This window comes from Pogona vitticeps, chromosome 1 (genome assembly GCF_051106095.1).
Source record: "Pogona vitticeps strain Pit_001003342236 chromosome 1, PviZW2.1, whole genome shotgun sequence".
Lineage (NCBI taxonomy): Eukaryota > Metazoa > Chordata > Lepidosauria > Squamata > Agamidae > Pogona > Pogona vitticeps.
The window spans coordinates 245845590-245863134 of record NC_135783.1 but is presented as its reverse complement, the minus strand read 5'-3'; the positions used below and the strand labels follow the sequence as shown (position 1 = coordinate 245863134).

The window sequence follows — 17545 nt, the reverse complement described above, 5'->3', positions numbered from 1 at the left end:
GTCTGGGGTGGGGTGGGACTCTGCTACTGTTTCTACTTAAAATATGTAAGCGGTGAAAACAGTGCATTGGCTATCAGATTTTTTTGATGAACCGTCTTTGCAATATTTTAGCCGCTTTTACATGTGAGACTAAAAACAAGTCCTACAGCCATTTTACCTTTTAATGAAACAGGCTATTGTCTGCAAAAAAAGTTGCAACACCGTATCTTTCTATGCAACAGCAGTTAGTGACTGTGATCCTACCAATGTTGGATTATTAACTCTAGTTCAGGGATGAGCAATTAATTTCTATAGGGAGCCACATGAAAAATCTGAACTGTGTTCGGGGGGCGAACCAACTTTACTTAAAAATAAAATGAAACAGTTATGTTATGATTGTTTTTATTTTAAACGTGTTAATCTTCACAAATACTAAAGAGTTTTTTTGCGGTATGTTAAAGATAAGCAACTGATGAACTTTAGACAAAAAGCTACAAATGGTTTTGATGTTCAGCTTGTTCAGTGAGAGAAATCCAGTCTGTCTTGGCTTGAACAAGTGCTTGAACACCGGGCTGAAGCAGTGACCGGCGGGCCGGACAGAAGCTGCTCGCGGGCCGTATGTGGCCCTCAGGCTGCACTTCGCCCAGGTCTGCTCTAGTTGGAAGAGCTAATAATGAGATAATGGTGTAGCTGACTGGATAGATCAGTGAGTTAGGTATCTGACTGTGGAGCCAGAAATTGCGACTTTGATTCCCCACTGCACCACCTAGGGGAAGAGCCAGCCTTGTGTGGCCTTGGGCAAGCTGCACAGTCCCAGGGCACCTCCAGAAGAAGGGAAGGGTCAACCAGCCTCTGAGCACCATCTACCTAGAAAACCCTGAAAAGGGCTGTGATGTCCACCCTCGTGCCCTTGCTTGACCATCAAGCCTCAGAGCACACGAAGGCAAAACAATCCCTTCTTTTCACTGCTGCCACCAGGCGATCTCTAAATCACCAGTACTTCAGAAAGATTCAGGTCCACTCTTCAAGTTCTTTTAAATAAAACTTTTGTTTATTGATTATAGAGATTAATTCCTAAATATCCTCAGTAGCTAATCACACCTCAGAATTTCCCAAACTACACACTGTATTACTCTGTCTGACTTTTCTACTGCCTGACTCTCACATTTCTCTTACTTAATCAATCTGACCTAAAAACTCCCTCTGACTCCACCTCTTATAGCATCTCTCTTGGCTCCGCCTCTCAGCAATATGAATATTCATAAACCATTACATAATGTAACAAGAACCATAGATCTAATAAATGGAGAACGCTACAAGGGTCGCCATAAGTCAGCACTTCCTTGACAGCACATGATTATTATTAATGGTGAGAGGGTAGTTGGACTTGAAATCCAATAATCTGTTCAGTATGTGGCAATGCCAACTATCTTGTGAGACGTGGCAGAAGTGCCAAAAATAGAGCAAGTTCATGGGTCACCTGCGTCAGACACAGCCTTGCCACGGTAGCAGAAGAACCTTTTAAATACTATGATGCAATGTTTTGCCATTATTAGAATGTTCACTTGTGCAATGTTTTCATTTCTCTGGGAATAAACATGGAAAGCAAGATACTGCCAGGTGTGATGGCAGCTTTGAGCATCTCCTTGGCTTTCTGCCTGGCTGTCCTACACAGTAAACCCCATTCAGTGGATGAGAGAGAGCTGGTGCCATCTACGTCTGATCAGCTACAACGGGCTGGGCAAAAGTAGCACATAGGCTTTTGTTCTCCTGCTTCCTGTGCAGCAGCCGGCAGCAGGACTAGCAAGGACCATGCAATGTTCAGAGCTCTCCAAGGGTAATATTTTGTTCCTAGGGAAAATGCAGTCTTTTTCCTATTGTAGCACAAGAAGGAGAAAGAGAGCATGGCTCAGGGCCAGCAAAGTTCATGCTTTGCATAGATGAAGTGCCAGATCCAATCCCTGGCACATCCTGCTCGAGGTTTTCAGGTAGCAAGGCTTGGAAAGAGCTCTACCCAAAACCCCGGAGAGCTCCCTGTCAGTCAACATAGACAGATCTGGGTTATATGAATAATTGGTCTGACTCTGTGTAAGACAGCACCTTCTGCTTAGTTAATTAATATCCTGTCTTTCAGATCCGGAGATCCCCCAAGGCAGCTCACAAAATATGTATATCCTTGGCTAACGAGGGTTCTACAAGTGTCATTGGCACCGGCTAGATATTCCCTCTGACACAATTTCTGGAGTGGCAGAGTAATATCCTTTGACACTCCCCTCCTCCTCTTTTTCCTCCTCCTGCTTAATTATATGTAATACATCAACTTTGGCTAAGATCTCCCCTCCTCCACCATCCAATGATTTCATGGATCCTGTTGGTGGTGCATACAGCTTCCGTTTGGCTTTTTCTCTTTTAATTGGAGGCAATTACAGAAAGACTATCCCTATATATATATCCCTCCCTCCCTCCCTCCCTAACTAGCTAGAATCAATCAATCAATCAACCAATCAATCAATCAATTAATCACTCACTCACTCACTCACTCAAGCTATCTATCTATCTATCTATCTATCTATCTATCTATCTATCTATCTATCTATCTATCTATCTATCTATCTATCTATCTATCTATCTATCTATCTATCTATCTATCTATCTATCTATCTATAGCTAGCTGGATAGCTAGCTGGATAGCTAGCTGGATAGCTAGCTAGCTGGATAGCTAGCTGGATAGCTAGATAGCTAGATAGCTAGCTAGCTAGCTAGCTAGCTAGCTAGCTAGCTAGCTAGCTAGCTAGCTAGCTAGCTAGCTAGCTAGATAGATAGATAGATAGATAGATAGATAGATAGATAGATAGATAGATAGATAGATAGGAATATATATATATGTGTGTGTGTGTGTGTGTGTTATATTTGTTATTTGTTATTTGTTTTGTGTAGCATGTCTCCTAACAAAAACTTGTTACAGGGGAACAGAGAGTATTTTGTTAAACATTTGGAAACAGGAGCTGTTTGGAACTTGCCACCAGGGGTGATCCTACCAAAGGCAAAGTGAGGCTTCTGCTTCAGACGGCAGGTGTTGGAGGTGTCACCAGCATCTCTCCCTCACCAAGCACCTCTGTTGGGGAATAGAGCCATCTAGACTGACTTGCTTCAAATACGGTAAGTCAAATATGGGAGAGAAGTGGTTCCCAAGAACTTCAGATGCTCTTGGGATTACAATTCTCAGAAATCCTGGTGAAGGCTTCTAGGAGTTTTAGTTCAAGAACATCTGGGACCAAGCTTGTGAACCGCTGTGGTAGAGAATGCTATCTCATCACCTCTGTTAAGGAAGATTCAACTGCAGGTCAAGTTGGGTTTGTGCAAGTGTAATGGCTACGCAGCAGCATCTTGGCCTTTGGGCTCGGTGAGCAGAATCATTTGGGCTCTCTCTTTCCCTCTTATAGCTGCCTGACAGAGATATTTCACCGGTAGCGCTTGTACTCACAAGGCGATGCAGTGATGTTGAAAGCTACACCTACTGAATCAGTGTCTCATGAAGCACTTTATTGAATGCAAGTTTATATCTCATCCTTTTAAGATGCCTGGCCTTTGTCTTTTTAATGCCACAAGGGATGTCATTAAAACACCAAAATAATCACACCCGTCATGCTAAGTAGCAGCCACAGATAAAATCAGTTAAGACCAGCCTTACACAGTCTTGGCCCTCCTGACTGTGTTAAGAATAGCAGCTGCCACAAAGAAGCCATGAGGCTGGGAAAGGGTAGCAAGTTCAGACAAGGCACATTAGGGGGAGCTTTGAGAAGCTGCTGCTTTGGGACTTAGCAACACGGTCACTGGCTATTCTCGCTGAGAGTGCTGGGATTTGCAATGTGGGCTCTGCTCTGCACATTAGCCTTGCACATTATGTTTATGAAGTGGGAATGAAGTGCAGTTTTATGAGGGACAAGGAGGTTCAGAAGATGTGCGCCGAGGACCAAACTAAGGAGAGCCAGGTTTGAATTTCTTTTTAAAAAAAGAGGGTGGGTGTGGGTGGGTGGAGCACATTTTAAATTCCTGTACATATCATAGACTTGGCACCTAAATGCCAACAGATGCTCTCCAAGGTGTTAGCAGGATCGTCTTCTTGCCTCAGCCTCCTAAAGTGGAGAATGGCCATGGTAAGGCCGTGATATCTGTTCCACCACTTATATTTATGGATTCTTCCATACCAGAGTTCAGGTCTGCTAATGGGAGGGCATTTTTACCTCAGTTCTCTTTTTTTCCTGCCTTAATATCATCCTCCTACACTTGGTGAATGAGAGAAAAGAAGATACTGTACAGATTAGCCATCTTCAAAGCACATGCTTAGGGAACAAATGTTTTTGCTACAAGTGCTTGGAATGGGCCTCCTCTCTCTCTCTCACTGTCCTCTTTCTCTCCTCTCCCTCACCTCCCTCTCTCTCTGTGTGTTGTGTTTGTTTGTTTGTGTGGCAAGTCCCTGGTTTCAGGAACATTTGACGGTATCTTTCAGAAACAGCATTTTCTCTTCCCTGCCCCCCCCCCCCACATCCTTGCCCTTTTCTATAAGAAGCCATACTTGGAAAATGTCAAGTAGCTAAGCTCTGGTTTCCATTATTCATAATATAAGAGTTAAGGAACAGCTCAATTAAACTGAAAGGCAAAGTGTCAGAAGACATTTCTTTCAACAGAGGGCATGGTTAATTTTAGGAAATGTGTGCTGCAGGAGACCTAGAATAGATTTTTAAAAATTCTTTCATTCGGAGAGGAGAAGCTTTGTCTGCTAGATACCTTGTGTAAACGGACTAACTGTATTCCAAAATGGAGAGCAAGTAAAGCAATATATGGCACCTGCGATTCCCCTCTAATGCCTCGGTTTTGACTGGAGGAGCAGCATCTATGGAAATTATGGCTCTGTTGGAGAAAAAGAAGCCTCATCCAGTTGGAATGTGATTAAGGGTCAACTGGAGGCAGCCTTCTTCAGCCTAGGCTCTGTCAATGTGTTGGATTCCATTCCATATCATCCAGCTCACTCATTTGGCCATGTTGGTTGGTGCTGTTGTGTGTTTCCCCACGAACATTTGGAGAGCATTAGATTGGGGTGTGCAGCCCTGGAAAGTGACACAAATACATCTTTCGTATATCTAATTCTTATACTTGTATAGAAAAAGTGTATAAGAACCCAGTATGGGTAACTGTATCTAATTTGAGAGGTAGAGCCACAATGGAAACATATTCACCATGTTTTGAGCAGAATCAGTCTCAAGGGAAACCCGCAATTTGTAGTAGAATCAGACTGTGCTCGATACTGATTGGCTGGTGCCTGTGACATCATGAAATGACAGCTTCCAGCCCCTAGAGCAGTTTTTTTACTTCAGCTTCTAAAAATCTTCGCTGTTTTGTGTTTTAAGAAAAATACTGACAGGCAAAAAAGTACAAAGGATGTTTTCAATAAAAAAGGCAGAAAGCCAAGGTGGCGAGGGAGTGGGTAGATTGTGCATTAGACAGCATTGAAACTGAGGAAACGTAGTAATTGTTTACTGTATGGAAGAGGAAAATCAGAGCATAGGAAAAATACAAGGATGCCTACCCTTGTTTCTAGATATGTCTAGATATTCTCAGTTTAGACACTTCTGCTGAAGGACAGGGTTGGTGTAAATGATGGGGCCGGACAAGGAATAGACAGTCACAGTTTTTTCAGAAAGACATTTCCATCTGTTAATCTCAAAGATCTCCTTCAGTTTGATAAAACTCTGCTACTGGTGGAAAGTTGTAAATGCTAAGGCATTCTCTTTTCGGAACCAACATAGACTCTCAAGCTTGTAAACAGACATGATAGGCCAAGAAACTGATAATTGCTATGGTGAAAACTTGTCCTTGAGAAGCAAAATTGATCTCCACAGAAGCAGGCCAAGAAAAGGGTGTGAGGTCTACAAGCATATTTCTTGCTCCTAGTTACCGTAATTTTAGAATGCAAAGCTCTGTTTGGGGCCACATTCCTGAGAGAAACAAGATTTTACTAAAAAAAAGCTCACATAGTTGAACAGACCTCAACTATGCCAGGTGCCTGCGGTTAATTTTTTTGTCAACGGTGCACAAAGCTCAACCTATAAGATGCAAGAGCATAGCAGAGGCTTTGGTAAGGAGGACACAGGTGCTCCCTTGTTCAAGATGTTGACACCAGCGTCTCCGTTCTCTTTGTCTCTGTCAGCATTACAGGCAAGCAGCAGGCCTGAATTAGCAGGTGCCCTCAAAGTCTGGAGAATTTGTTGAGATGAGGGTGGAAGATAACACAACGCTTTTCAAAACAAAACATATTTCTATTTGAAGTGAAGCAGTTCCTACCGCTGTGTACCAGTCAGATACAGAAACAAGAAGGTACAGAGACCCATGTTGAGGGATAGGGAGGTCCTGTCTGCCCATTACAGTGTTCTGCTAAGGCACATTGAAACTGGTAGTTGAAATTGCGTGCAATGCCACACAACAGGAAAGAAGCTGACCTAGCTTCTGAAAACCCTGCTTTGGCATGTCTGGCTTCCCTTATGTATTTTTAACATCTGATTAAATGATCATCTGGTAGCCTTCCACACTTTGAGCATGCATTATGGTGCATTAAAAGGCCTCTAAAAGCATACGAGTGTGTAGACTGTCTGGTTATTTCTTCACACTGTCAGAGCTGTTGTTGCACTCAGATTACTGCTGTGAGGAACATTCTGGCACACCAATCAATACAGCACGGCTGCTAAGAATGTGTGAGGCAGGAAGTGCCTTGTTGTTCAGATGTCACCACAGCCGCAAAGACACAAGACGAGAAAGATTTCAGACTTGTGGGTTTTTGTTTACTAGAACCCTGAAGGTGACTAACTGGAATTGGCCTCAAAATAATGTCATGGGCAATGTGTGGCCTTCCTGATGCTGTGGGCTAGGGCTACGCACAGATCTCCTGATCCTAATTGAAAGGCCAGTTTGAGGATTTGGAATATATCACCATTTGGCTTGGAAAGATTTGTAATCCATCTGATTCTCTTTGTGCTCCTGATTTGAATCTATTTGTAAGCTGTCTATTGACTTGCATTGGAAAAAAACCCACACATACTAGCTATAACTTTTTTGGGGGGTTGTGCTGACATACATGAAATTTGGAGAGATGCTAGACCCTAAAGAGTGAAGTAAACCTGCCAAATTTCAGGGCGTTGTATAACTACAAAATCCCCCCCCACAAGAAAGAGAAGAAAGAAAAATGGAAAGAAAAACACTGAAGCATTTTATGCTTGCCCAACTTGATTTGTGCTGTGAACACAAATGAATCTGTTAATCCACTTTCCTTCACCCTAGAATCAAATCTGGTTATTCTGTTTCAACCAGAACCTCATAAGAAGCAGGCTAATGTGATTATTAATTCAAGACATGTTCTGTGCACAGCCAGCCACTCCTCCCATACACACCACTGACAATGTTGGGTTGCATTCTGAAAAACCTCTGGACAGCTGCAGTCCCTTTCACAATCCATTCTCAGAGGTGGAGACAGATGTGTGATGGTCGCTGAACCACTGACCTAAAACTGCACACCTACAGGGCTAGCGCATATGTAAAATCCAAATCTACATCTCAATGACTTCAGATGAGGAATTCCAGTCTTTTCTTCAGATCCAGAAACAAACTCACAGTCCTTTCCTATAAAAGTTACAGTCTTGGTGTCATCACTATCACCAAGCAATCTTTATTTTAGCAGCCTCATTAGGAAAGGGAGAGTGAGCCTTTTATTAGGGAAAAAAAACCCTCAATGATCTACTTCAAACCATCTAGCAATCTACTAGTAAATCCTGATCCACCTCTTGTCTGTTCCTGCATGAAGGGACCTTCAAACTCTTACCACCTTATCTTGGAAGTTCAAACCAGGGCTCTTGTATTAGGAGACCTTATAGGGTTATTGAAAGGGTTTCTTAGATTTGTGCCATGTTAGCGGAGGATGAGCTTGCCTGACACATCAGAAGGAATCCAGGCTGGGAAAGACTGGCTTTAGATGACACTGGTAATAAGTATGGAATAGTTGGAAAGCCCACATGGTCACCAATACTAGCATAATTATTGGATGTCCCCTGCCCTAGACTTGCCAAGGGATAGTAATGTGCCCCTCCAATGGCAAGAGTGTATAGCATGTAGCCCCTACTTTGCTTAGTAGTTCCAATGCCTTATAATGAGGACTCTGGCACATTTTTTTCTTGCAAATGAAGCACACTTATTTTAAGAACTCTAAAGGTTCAAGATGGCATGAAGTGAGTCAATCTAATATATGAAGTGCAAGGAATCATACATTTCACAGGCATAGTGATGTGGTCTAATGGTCGGAAAATATGTCATGTGAAAGAAGTTGTATGCTTTTAATACTCCTCGTTCCCCACTGCCACAAATAAAACTTTCCCCTTCCCCACCACCACTGGCATCACAGAGATGCAGTCATGATTGCACCTGTTTAGCTGTGTACCTTGCTGGATTAATAATTTCCACACAGAGCTAGGAATGAAGAAAATCTACTTTTTCGGTATTAATTCTCATGGAATGGAGACTTGACGTTTGTTCAAGACAAAGAGTAATTTAACACAAAGTTTGTCAAGGGCCAAATCCAGGTGTTCATAACTGAAAAGAAGCTGCAAAAGAAGGATATGAAAACCAGACAGCAAAAACTATGGATTCTCTTTAAGAAGGTTCTCTAGCTATAAAGCACTCATAGCTCTTGGCTGCAACAGAAGCAAACATGGGGACCAATGCCAGCAAGGGGATTTCATGTTCCTCTGTAGCCCCATTAAAGACCTGTTAAGGGAAAAAGATTCAGTAGTAGAACATAATAAAATGATGGCCATCAACACATGTGTACATCCTGCCAAATCACCCCAGTGTGGTTCCTTGTAAAGGCATTAACTAGGAAATCTGAAGCCATCAAGGCCCTCTGTGACAGATCTTTTACTTACAGCAGCCACAGCAGCATAACTTGGGAGGGGGGGCACTATGGAGTCGTTCCCATTATCTGGCCCTCCCAACTGCTTCAGACTTCAACTTGCAGAATCCCCAATTAACATGGCCAGAAGGTCAGGGATGGTGAGAGTTGGTCTAAAGCATTGGAGGGGCCAGGGGATGAGCTCCATTGCACTACAGGGGACTAACGGAAGCACTGTGGTTTATTAATGAATCTAAGATTCTTCCTATCATGAAGGAAATGTTTCTGGACAAATGGAAATATTTTCTTCTGTGCTACATGCTAAATGTTGCCAAGCAGTATGTGGTCAAACTGGATCAATGAATTCCAAAGCCATGACTCTGGGTCAACTGTTCTAGATGGAGACTGCTGTGTGTATACACACATACACATATATACACAGTATATATACACAGTTTATATACACAGTTTATATATAAAACAGAGGAACTAACAATTATACTCAGCCTGCTCCCTTTACATCTTGTGGCTGCTCTAGGAAGAATTTAATACTATCGGATCAAATAACGAAGCCTCATATCAATGTCTGTAGACCTTTATTCCTTCATTATTGCTCAGGAATGAGCACAAGCAGCATGACTTCAGGAATCAAGTCAGGGCACTTTTCTTCACCCCTTTTTTACCCTTGGCTTTTGTCAACATCTTGCTCAATCAAGATGCCTGTAGACCTTGAAAACTTGCTCACCAGTTTATATTCTTTTGGATGACCTAAATAAATGAATTACCCTGAATACGGATTTTGGGTTCTTTTTTCCCTTTGTAGACAATATAGCTACTTCTGTTTTTTTTTTTTATATGATGATCTGTAATTTCTTGCAATTGCTTAAGACTTATGTATGTTGCCTCCCATCAAAACAGTTTAATCTATCCAATGAACTGTGGTTATTTATGAACAAAAATAAACAAACATTGCACAGCAAGGTGTAGGACAGCTGTGGAGTAAAGGGTCTAGTAAGACTGCCTCTAGACTATTCCGCCCTGGGATGCCCTTTTGCGGGCCTCAGACATCACCTTTCTGGAAGTCACCAGGGCTTTGGGATACATGGAAAATTATCTGTGGTGGGTAAAAAAAGATGCACAATTCAGCAGAAAAAATGAATTTCTTTACCTGTTTTTCTGCAAACGGTGTAGATCCCCAAGATGGTGCCATAGGCAAAGCTCTTGACAGCAAGGAGCAGGAAAATGAGCTGCCCAATACGAAGAGACTGTCCAATACCAGAAAAGCCTGCATCGGTTGCAGGAGAAAACAGAGAGGGTTGACTTCAGCATTAACCAGAGCCGGAGCCCTATCTGTCCTAATTGAGGGGGGGGGGCAATTCAGACTGCTCCTTCTCAAGCACTTCCTCTTTCCACGAAGCATGTAAAGTAAGGTTACAATCCTAAACTCACTGACGCTGGTTTTACAGGTCATTCTGGAAGATCTGAAGAGGAAGCTTACAAATAAATAAGAAGTAATAAATAACTCTATTATCTCAAGGCTGAGTCTCCATCTCAGATTTTGCATGTCAGGAAAGATCAGTAAACTAGTTGTTGATTTGTCACTGTTATATTTTTGTCCATATAAACAGTCACCTCTACTCTTTGTTGCCTTGTGCACCAAAACAATTTGATCCTATGGGATGCTGGGGGTGGGTGGATGGGGGGTGGGCAGGTGAGGTGATATTTTCCTTTTCCAGGTCCAGCAAAACAGTGTTACAGGCCAGGCCAGAGATGGTTTGCTTACTTTTAAATCAGGGGCAGGCAAATTGAGGCATTACTTAAGGTATTGGACTGCAAATCCCATCAGCACTCAGCAGCATAGCCAATGGTAGGAATGCGGGAAATTACAGTGGACCCTCGACTTACAGACGGCTCGACTTACAGACTTTTCGAGTTACAGACTTCTCTGGCTGCAAAATTTAGATTCAACTTGCAGCCAGAGAATCGACTTACAGACCAGAAAAAAACCAAAATGGAATAAAAATAGAATAAAAACCACTGGTTATGGGATTAATCGGTTTTCAGTGCATTGTAGGTCAATGGAGATTCGACTTACAGACTTTTCGACTTGCAGCCACCATTCCAATACAGATTAATTCCTTAAGTAGAGGGTCCGCTGTACCATGTTCCAAAATCAAGAGGGCCACATTTCACCTACTGCTGTCCATATGACATTCAGTCCATATGAAGGGACTATACAGAATGGCTATTGAGGCAGAGATAGAAAACATTTTGTAGGTTGGACTGCAGCACCCAGAATCCCACATGGCTTCGTTGGCAGAAGGATTCTGGAAGTTGTAGTCCAACCCCTTCTAAAGGTTTCCTATCTCCGCCTTTAGGGGCTCTTCAGAAGAGCATCTGGCAGAAGTGTTGAGCCCCAGGAGACTTTCACAAGAAAGCACTCCCTCCTCAGAGGAAAGAGAGAAAATGGCACTTCTCAGACCCTCCTGTCCACCTCCAGCCCTCACTCACTTTGCTGCTGGCTGTGCTCGCTCGTAATTTCTGCTTCAGCTCCGATGTCCCCTTGGCTAACATGGCACGAATAGGTGTAGCCTTCTCTCCATTCTGCAGTTGCCACAGTCAGGCGACTGGCAATGCCAAAGTTGCATTTGCCCTCTTCCTTGGCCTCCTCGGTGGCCACAGCCAAGCGTGGGACTTCTTGGCCATTCCGCTTCCAGGTCACATTCAGGGGCCACTTATAGAAGAAGCCTTGGGCCAGACACACAAGTGTGGTACTTTTTTTATGGCATGTGGGCCCCAGCAGAAGGGCGCTGGGCGAGGACTCTTTTTCCTCACATTGTGGATCTGGGAAGAGAAAGTTAATTTGTGTGGATGGACTGTTACCTCCTTGGATGCTTTAAAGCTCATTTCTCACTGCAGAACTTAAGCTCAGCTGGGTCTGGCTAGTACTTGGAGGGAGACCAGGGCTGAACACTGGGGATCTCCATGCAGGACTGAGAAACCCACCCTGCATGAAATCTTGGGGAAATGCTGCACAGCGTTGGGAGAGACAAGTCAAAATGTACAAGACAGTTTCCTATGGATCCTCCATGGACCAGTCACATCGCCAACAAGAGGCAGAAGAAGACCCAAGCCAACTCACTCTAGCGAGTATGAACAAGGAGCAACTACCAATTTGACCAGCAAGGGAACTGTAAACTCTCCTCCTGGTAAAAAAAAACATTCTACATAGTTTCCTCCAATATGGTCTAAGTGTTTGTTAAATCCAGGCTCCAAATCAATCTGCACTACACTCTGTGGCATCAACCTGAGCTACAGTACTCATAAATAGAATAGTTTTTTTAAAAAGAAAAAGTAAATGAAATGGCGACAATTTTAGTTTAAAGTGCAATCCTGCACATTATATGACAGTGAATAAGAGAAGGGGGGTTTTTCCACAGTAAAACAACGCAGGATTGCTGCCTAGATTAATTAACCCAAAATTGTGATTTCCTACATGAACATAAAATACCTGCCAGCTGAGGCAGCGCTCTGTGCATCTAATAGAGCCGGCATCTTACAGCAGAGGACAGAGCACAGAGTGCTGTCCTCTGAAGATGCCGGCTACAGAGACTGGCGAAACATTAGGAAGAACAACTTTCAGAACACGGCCAAAGAGCCCGAAAAACCTACAACAACAACCACCTGCGTTTTTGTTTGTTTGTTTGCCTCTGAGAGCAGTTTCTTTCACCGGATGCTAGTTTTTCTCTCATGCCCAGTTTTGACTGAACGAGGCGGTTTTTGGTTCCCCTTGTTTGGAACCAGGTCGCGGGCAAAAGGCGAGGGCTCTCTCGCTCTCTCGCTCTCTCCACTCCCCCCCAATCCCCCTTGATCTCGAAGTCCCGCTGCAGCCCAGAGGAGCTGGCGACCGGGCAGCTCCCTCCGTTCCTAAGGTCTGCGGTGGAAAGTCTGCTGGGATGGGACCCCGGCATGGCGACCAGGGCTGGAATGGCGCTCGCGTTCACTGGAGATCACTGGGCTATTTAGGCGATCCAGAAGACCGCCCGAACGATTCTTGAACTGGGGTGGGCGGTGGGGGATCCGATCTGACTTGAAAGATCCGTCAAATATCTTTCCAACCCCCCCACCGCCCGCCCGCGCGCAACCAAATTTATCCTTCCCGCGGCCGGCGGTAGTTCTTGCCCGCCTTGGCGATCTACCGCCGCGCCCCCCCCCCCCCACCTGTCCACTCGACCGTCCCCGCCTTCTTCCCGAGACCTTCAGAAGGACAGGGGAAAAGACCGGCCGCCGGGCGAGGGAGACCGACCCCGCTTTCGGGGCCGCCTCGGACTCACCTTTGACGAGGACCTGCGTGCCCTGCTCGGCGAAGTAGGCTTGGTATCACGGCGCTGCCGCCTCACGGGAGGCCCTTGCAAAATCTTCTCAGTGGCGGCCGTCCCTTCGGAGGGGGCCCCGCTCCGCCTCTTCCCAGACCCGCGATCCCACGACGGAAAGGGCCGGCCTTGCAGTCTGTTCCGTCCAAAGCGGGCCAGGAATCGGCCGCTCCAGGGTAGCCAGAGCCACTTCCCGCTGCCCAGTTGCCCGGGAGGACTGCGCCAAGCCAAGCACTGGGGGCTTCTCGCCGAAGGGGCGGGGTAGCCCGCCAAACGCCCCTTTTGCCTCATACAATGCTTTCCTCCCCCGGGTTGGCCCCCGCTCCCGGATCCCGGCCTCTCCAAGGCCCCCGCCGCCCCCGCGGTGCCCTCCTTCCTCCCCGCCGGGTATTCGAGGCGCCTTGTACCACCGTGGGCCTGAGTTGACACAGCCCGACGCCCTGCGACAAAAACTCCTCCCGCCGGTCTCCCGCTGCCAAGCCCCCCCCCCCCAGCTGGACCGGAGATGGAGAACGATAAGACCCCGCATCGCCACGGCGGGGGAGCCATCCGGCCCGGCCCGGTCCTTGCCTGGACCGCCCCCCCCACCTCCCTCCCCCTCGCCTGGGATCCAGAGGGGACTGAAACCGATGGCTGGACCGGGGCGACGTCGCGCCGGGCAGCGTTTTGCGGCTTTCGGCGGTCTCTAATCCTCTTGACGGAAATTCGGGTTGAACAGGCACCTCTTTCTTCTGAAAGACTGGCTCCGGGTCGCTCCCGTCGGGGTAGAGAGTTCAACAGGCCAGGGGGAGAATCCGACCGGCCTGCCTCGACCGGCCTCCGACTCTCCCCTGTTCTGGCGGCTCCGTTTTAAATCAGTGGGTCTCCCAGAGGAATACGCTCCCTACTCCCACCGTTTCTGCCCTCGAGGCTTAGATCTGGCTGGAGGCTGACGCCCGCGGGTTCGGAGAGGCGTGGTCGGACTTTGTCCTGACTTTTTGCTCTCGCTCGAAAGGTCTAAACGCAAAAGCAGAGTTCCTTTGCCGTTAGTAACGCGAGTCCTGTGCCTCAGCGCCATCCGTCCCATCCGCAGAGAGCAAGGAAGAGGGGGAACTGGTTGCCGTCCTGTTTACTCCGAAGTGACTCCCAGTGGCCCCAACTGCCATAGGACCGACTCTCGGTTAGGGGGTTCAGTCCGATCATAGACGGACTTGGGAAAGCAAGAAACCACAGCTTCCCCCTCCCCCCCCCTTGTAGAATAAGAGAGAGAAGAGAAAGCCCCAGGGATGCTGGAAGACAAAACTACGCTGGCGGAGAGAAAGAGGACCTCTAACGCCGCCGTCACACGAGCCCAGACCTGTTCTGTTCCACCGAGTCAGATTATTCCAGGGAGGACAGGGTTAATCGCTGGGCTCCCTCGTAGTTGCTGGGAACTCCTTCCCGGGCGAGACTGCCGCTCTGTTTCTTCACGGCAAGAGGTTACTGTAAAGACCTCGCCTGCGCTTGTATCACCGTGGTCCCTGTATAACCACGTTGATCGATCGCTTTGTGAAAACTCCGAAACAGACTAGAGAGCAAGTTTTCTCCGTCTTTCTTCCAGTGAATTAGTAGCCAGAGTTTTATAAAGGCTCTTCTTCATCTTCTTCCTTTGGCATAGAATGGAAGTATTAACTCTTCGGGAGAACAAACTTTGTCAGGCTGGCTGGAAGATTCTGAGAATCGGGGCTCAGATGGTCACATTGCAGGTTTCCAGGTACCCCCTGACTTTCTCTCTTTCTTCTTCCTGGCAGGGCTTCGCTGCATCGGAAAGCTGCATTGTTGTCAGATGTGCGGTTTCATTTTCAATAGACATAGTTGTTACATACAGCACTGATGTTACCTGTCTGTCATGGGTTTGGAGGGAAAGTTCCATCCTATGGGGAGTGGAAGGCGGGACATCAGGAGGTGGGGCTGTACTGTATATATATGTGGAGCGTGTGGGGAGAAGCAGGAGGAGAGCTGAGAGAAGAAGCTTGAGTGGAAGTCTGTGTGTCAGACAGGGTACTACTGTGTGTCAGTCAGTACCAACCTGATAGGTTCAGGTGTCTGTATGGTTAGCCAGAACTGATAGGTTCAGGGTCTGTGCTTCATGTTAAGTGTTCTGTGTGAACCAAACTGTGTGTATGTATGATTGAGACTAAGCCACGTTACTGTATCTTATTCATTTGATCATTTTATTTTCCCTGTGTGTTGTTTTAAATAAACCTTATTCTTTTATTTGTTGAAAATCCATCCCTGGTCTGTGTGACTTCTTATAGGGAATGGTTGGTGGCAGCTTAGTGAAACTGTGGCAATGTGACAAACCCAGACCTACTGGGATATGCCACAGTTTCACTAAGCTGCCACCAACCATTCCCTATAAGAAGTCACACAGACCAGGGATGGATTTTCAACAAATAAAAGAATAAGGTTTATTTAAAACAACACACAGGGAAAATAAAATGATCAAATGAATAAGATACAGTAACGTGGCTTAGTCTCAATCATACATACACACAGTTTGGTTCACACAGAACACTTAACATGAAGCACAGACCCTGAACCTATCAGTTCTGGCTAACCATACAGACACCTGAACCTATCAGGTTGGTACTGACTGACACACAGTAGTACCCTGTCTGACACACAGACTCCCACTCAAGCTTCTTCTCTTAGCTCTCCTCCTGCTTCTCCCCACACGCTCCACATATATATACAGTACAGCCCCACCTCCTGATGTCCCGCCTTCCACTCCCCATAGGATGGAACTTTCCCTCCAAACCCATGACAGACAGGTAACATCAGTGCTGTATGTAACACCTCCCCTCTTTATAAGTTGTTTTGTAGGGGGAAAGCTAAGGTGCTTTTCACCAAAAAACAACCTGGACCCAAAACAAACAAAAACAGTTATATAATAACATACAATACCATACTTACTTATACTTACACTCTATTAGGCATTTAAACATTTACCATTAACAATACATCAAGTTACCTTTATTCATACAAACCAACATGTTTAATAAACAGACACATTTGACTTTTTGTCATCAAAATATATACATAGTCCATGTTTCTTTCGCCGTCTTCATTCTTCAGGTCTTCTTGACAAGGCGTCAGCAACACAGTTCACTGACCCTCTGACCACCTTCACTTCAAAGTCATAGTCTTGCAGATTTAAAGCCCACCTCATAAGTTTACTATTGTGGGTTTTCATTGTCTTTAACCATTGCAGTGGTGAATGGTCAGTGCACAGAACAAAATGTCTTCCCCAGATGTAAGGCTTGGCCTTCTGGATCGCGTAGACTATGGCCAGGCACTCCTTCTCCACGGTTGCCAAATGTCTCTCACCTTTCTGGAGTTTCCTACTCAGGTAGGACACTGGATGCTGGTCACCATTCTCCTCCTCCTGGCAAAGAACTGCTCCTACCCCGCTGTTAGACGCATCGGTGTAGATGATGAACTCCCGGTCGAAGTCTGGAGCACGCAGCACTGGATACTGGACGAGCGCCTCCTTCAACCTCTGGAACGCCGCCTCACAGTCGCTGGTCCACGGGATGCGGTCATCAGTCTTCTTCCTCGTCAGATCGGTCAGCGGAGCCGCAATCTCGCTAAACCTCGGGATGAACTTTCTGTAGTAGCCCACCAACCCAAGAAATGATTTGACTTTTTTCTTGGTGTTGGGTCTAGGCCAATCACGAACGGCTTCTATCTTGGCCTCTAGGGGTTTTATCACTCCTCCCCCTACCATGTGACCCAAGTATTTTATTTCTGGGCTACCCAGCTGCAGTTTGTTTTCTTTGCAGAGCCTAGGCCAAAGCACTTCCTCCCCTGAGTTAAAGTGCCTCTCCCTGCCTTCCTGGTCATCCCAAGCTTTCTTTCTGACCTTTTGAGCTTGCAGGGTCTCTGCTGCTAGCTCTAGGTTTCTCTTTAGGTCATTCCTTAAAGAGTCTATATATATTACAACATCTTGTGGGTCATCCTGGGTGATCTGCTCCCAATTTTGTTTGATCAAATCAAGGGGCCCTTTCACCCTTCTCCCAGATAAAAGTTCAAACGGACTGAACCCGGTACTGGCTTGTGGCACTGATCGATAAGCAAACAAAAGGGATTGCAGCTTCTGGTCCCAATTGTTTGGATTCTCTGCCAAGTAAGCCCTAATTATGCGCATTAGAGTCCCATTGAACTTCTCAGTTAACCCATTACTTTCAGGGTGATAGGCAGTGGTTTCCTTGTGCTTAATTCCACAGATTTGCCATAACCA

General features: G+C 45.8%; 1 protein-coding gene and 1 long non-coding RNA gene across 5 annotated transcripts in view; one reads left to right on the top strand and one right to left on the bottom strand.

Annotated features, from left to right (window-relative positions):
• Window positions 1–17545, bottom strand: part of LOC144586013 (uncharacterized) — a 45072-nt gene that overhangs the window by 896 nt on the left and 26631 nt on the right. Inside the window, exons 1-4 of one of the 4 annotated variants that reach the window (XR_013540690.1) lie at window positions 13246–13702; window positions 11423–11755; window positions 10080–10196; window positions 8492–8787 (exon numbers count right to left, since the gene is read on the bottom strand). Coding sequence is in view for 2 of the 4 variants with exons in the window: in XM_078383530.1 (XP_078239656.1) it covers window positions 8780–8787; window positions 10080–10196; window positions 11423–11755 (458 nt within the window). In the remaining 2 variants the exon portion in view is untranslated. Of the gene's footprint in view, window positions 1–8491; window positions 8788–10079; window positions 10197–11422; window positions 11756–13245; window positions 13715–17545 lie in introns of those variants that run through there. The other 3 variants (XR_013540691.1, XM_078383530.1, XM_078383529.1) reach the window with 3 other exon arrangements.
• LOC140703057 (uncharacterized) overlaps window positions 13772–17545 on the top strand; it is a 63562-nt gene continuing 59788 nt past the window's right edge. Inside the window, exon 1 of the long non-coding RNA XR_012082355.2 lies at window positions 13772–15016. This is a non-coding gene — a long non-coding RNA (uncharacterized LOC140703057). The remainder of the gene's footprint in view (window positions 15017–17545) is intronic.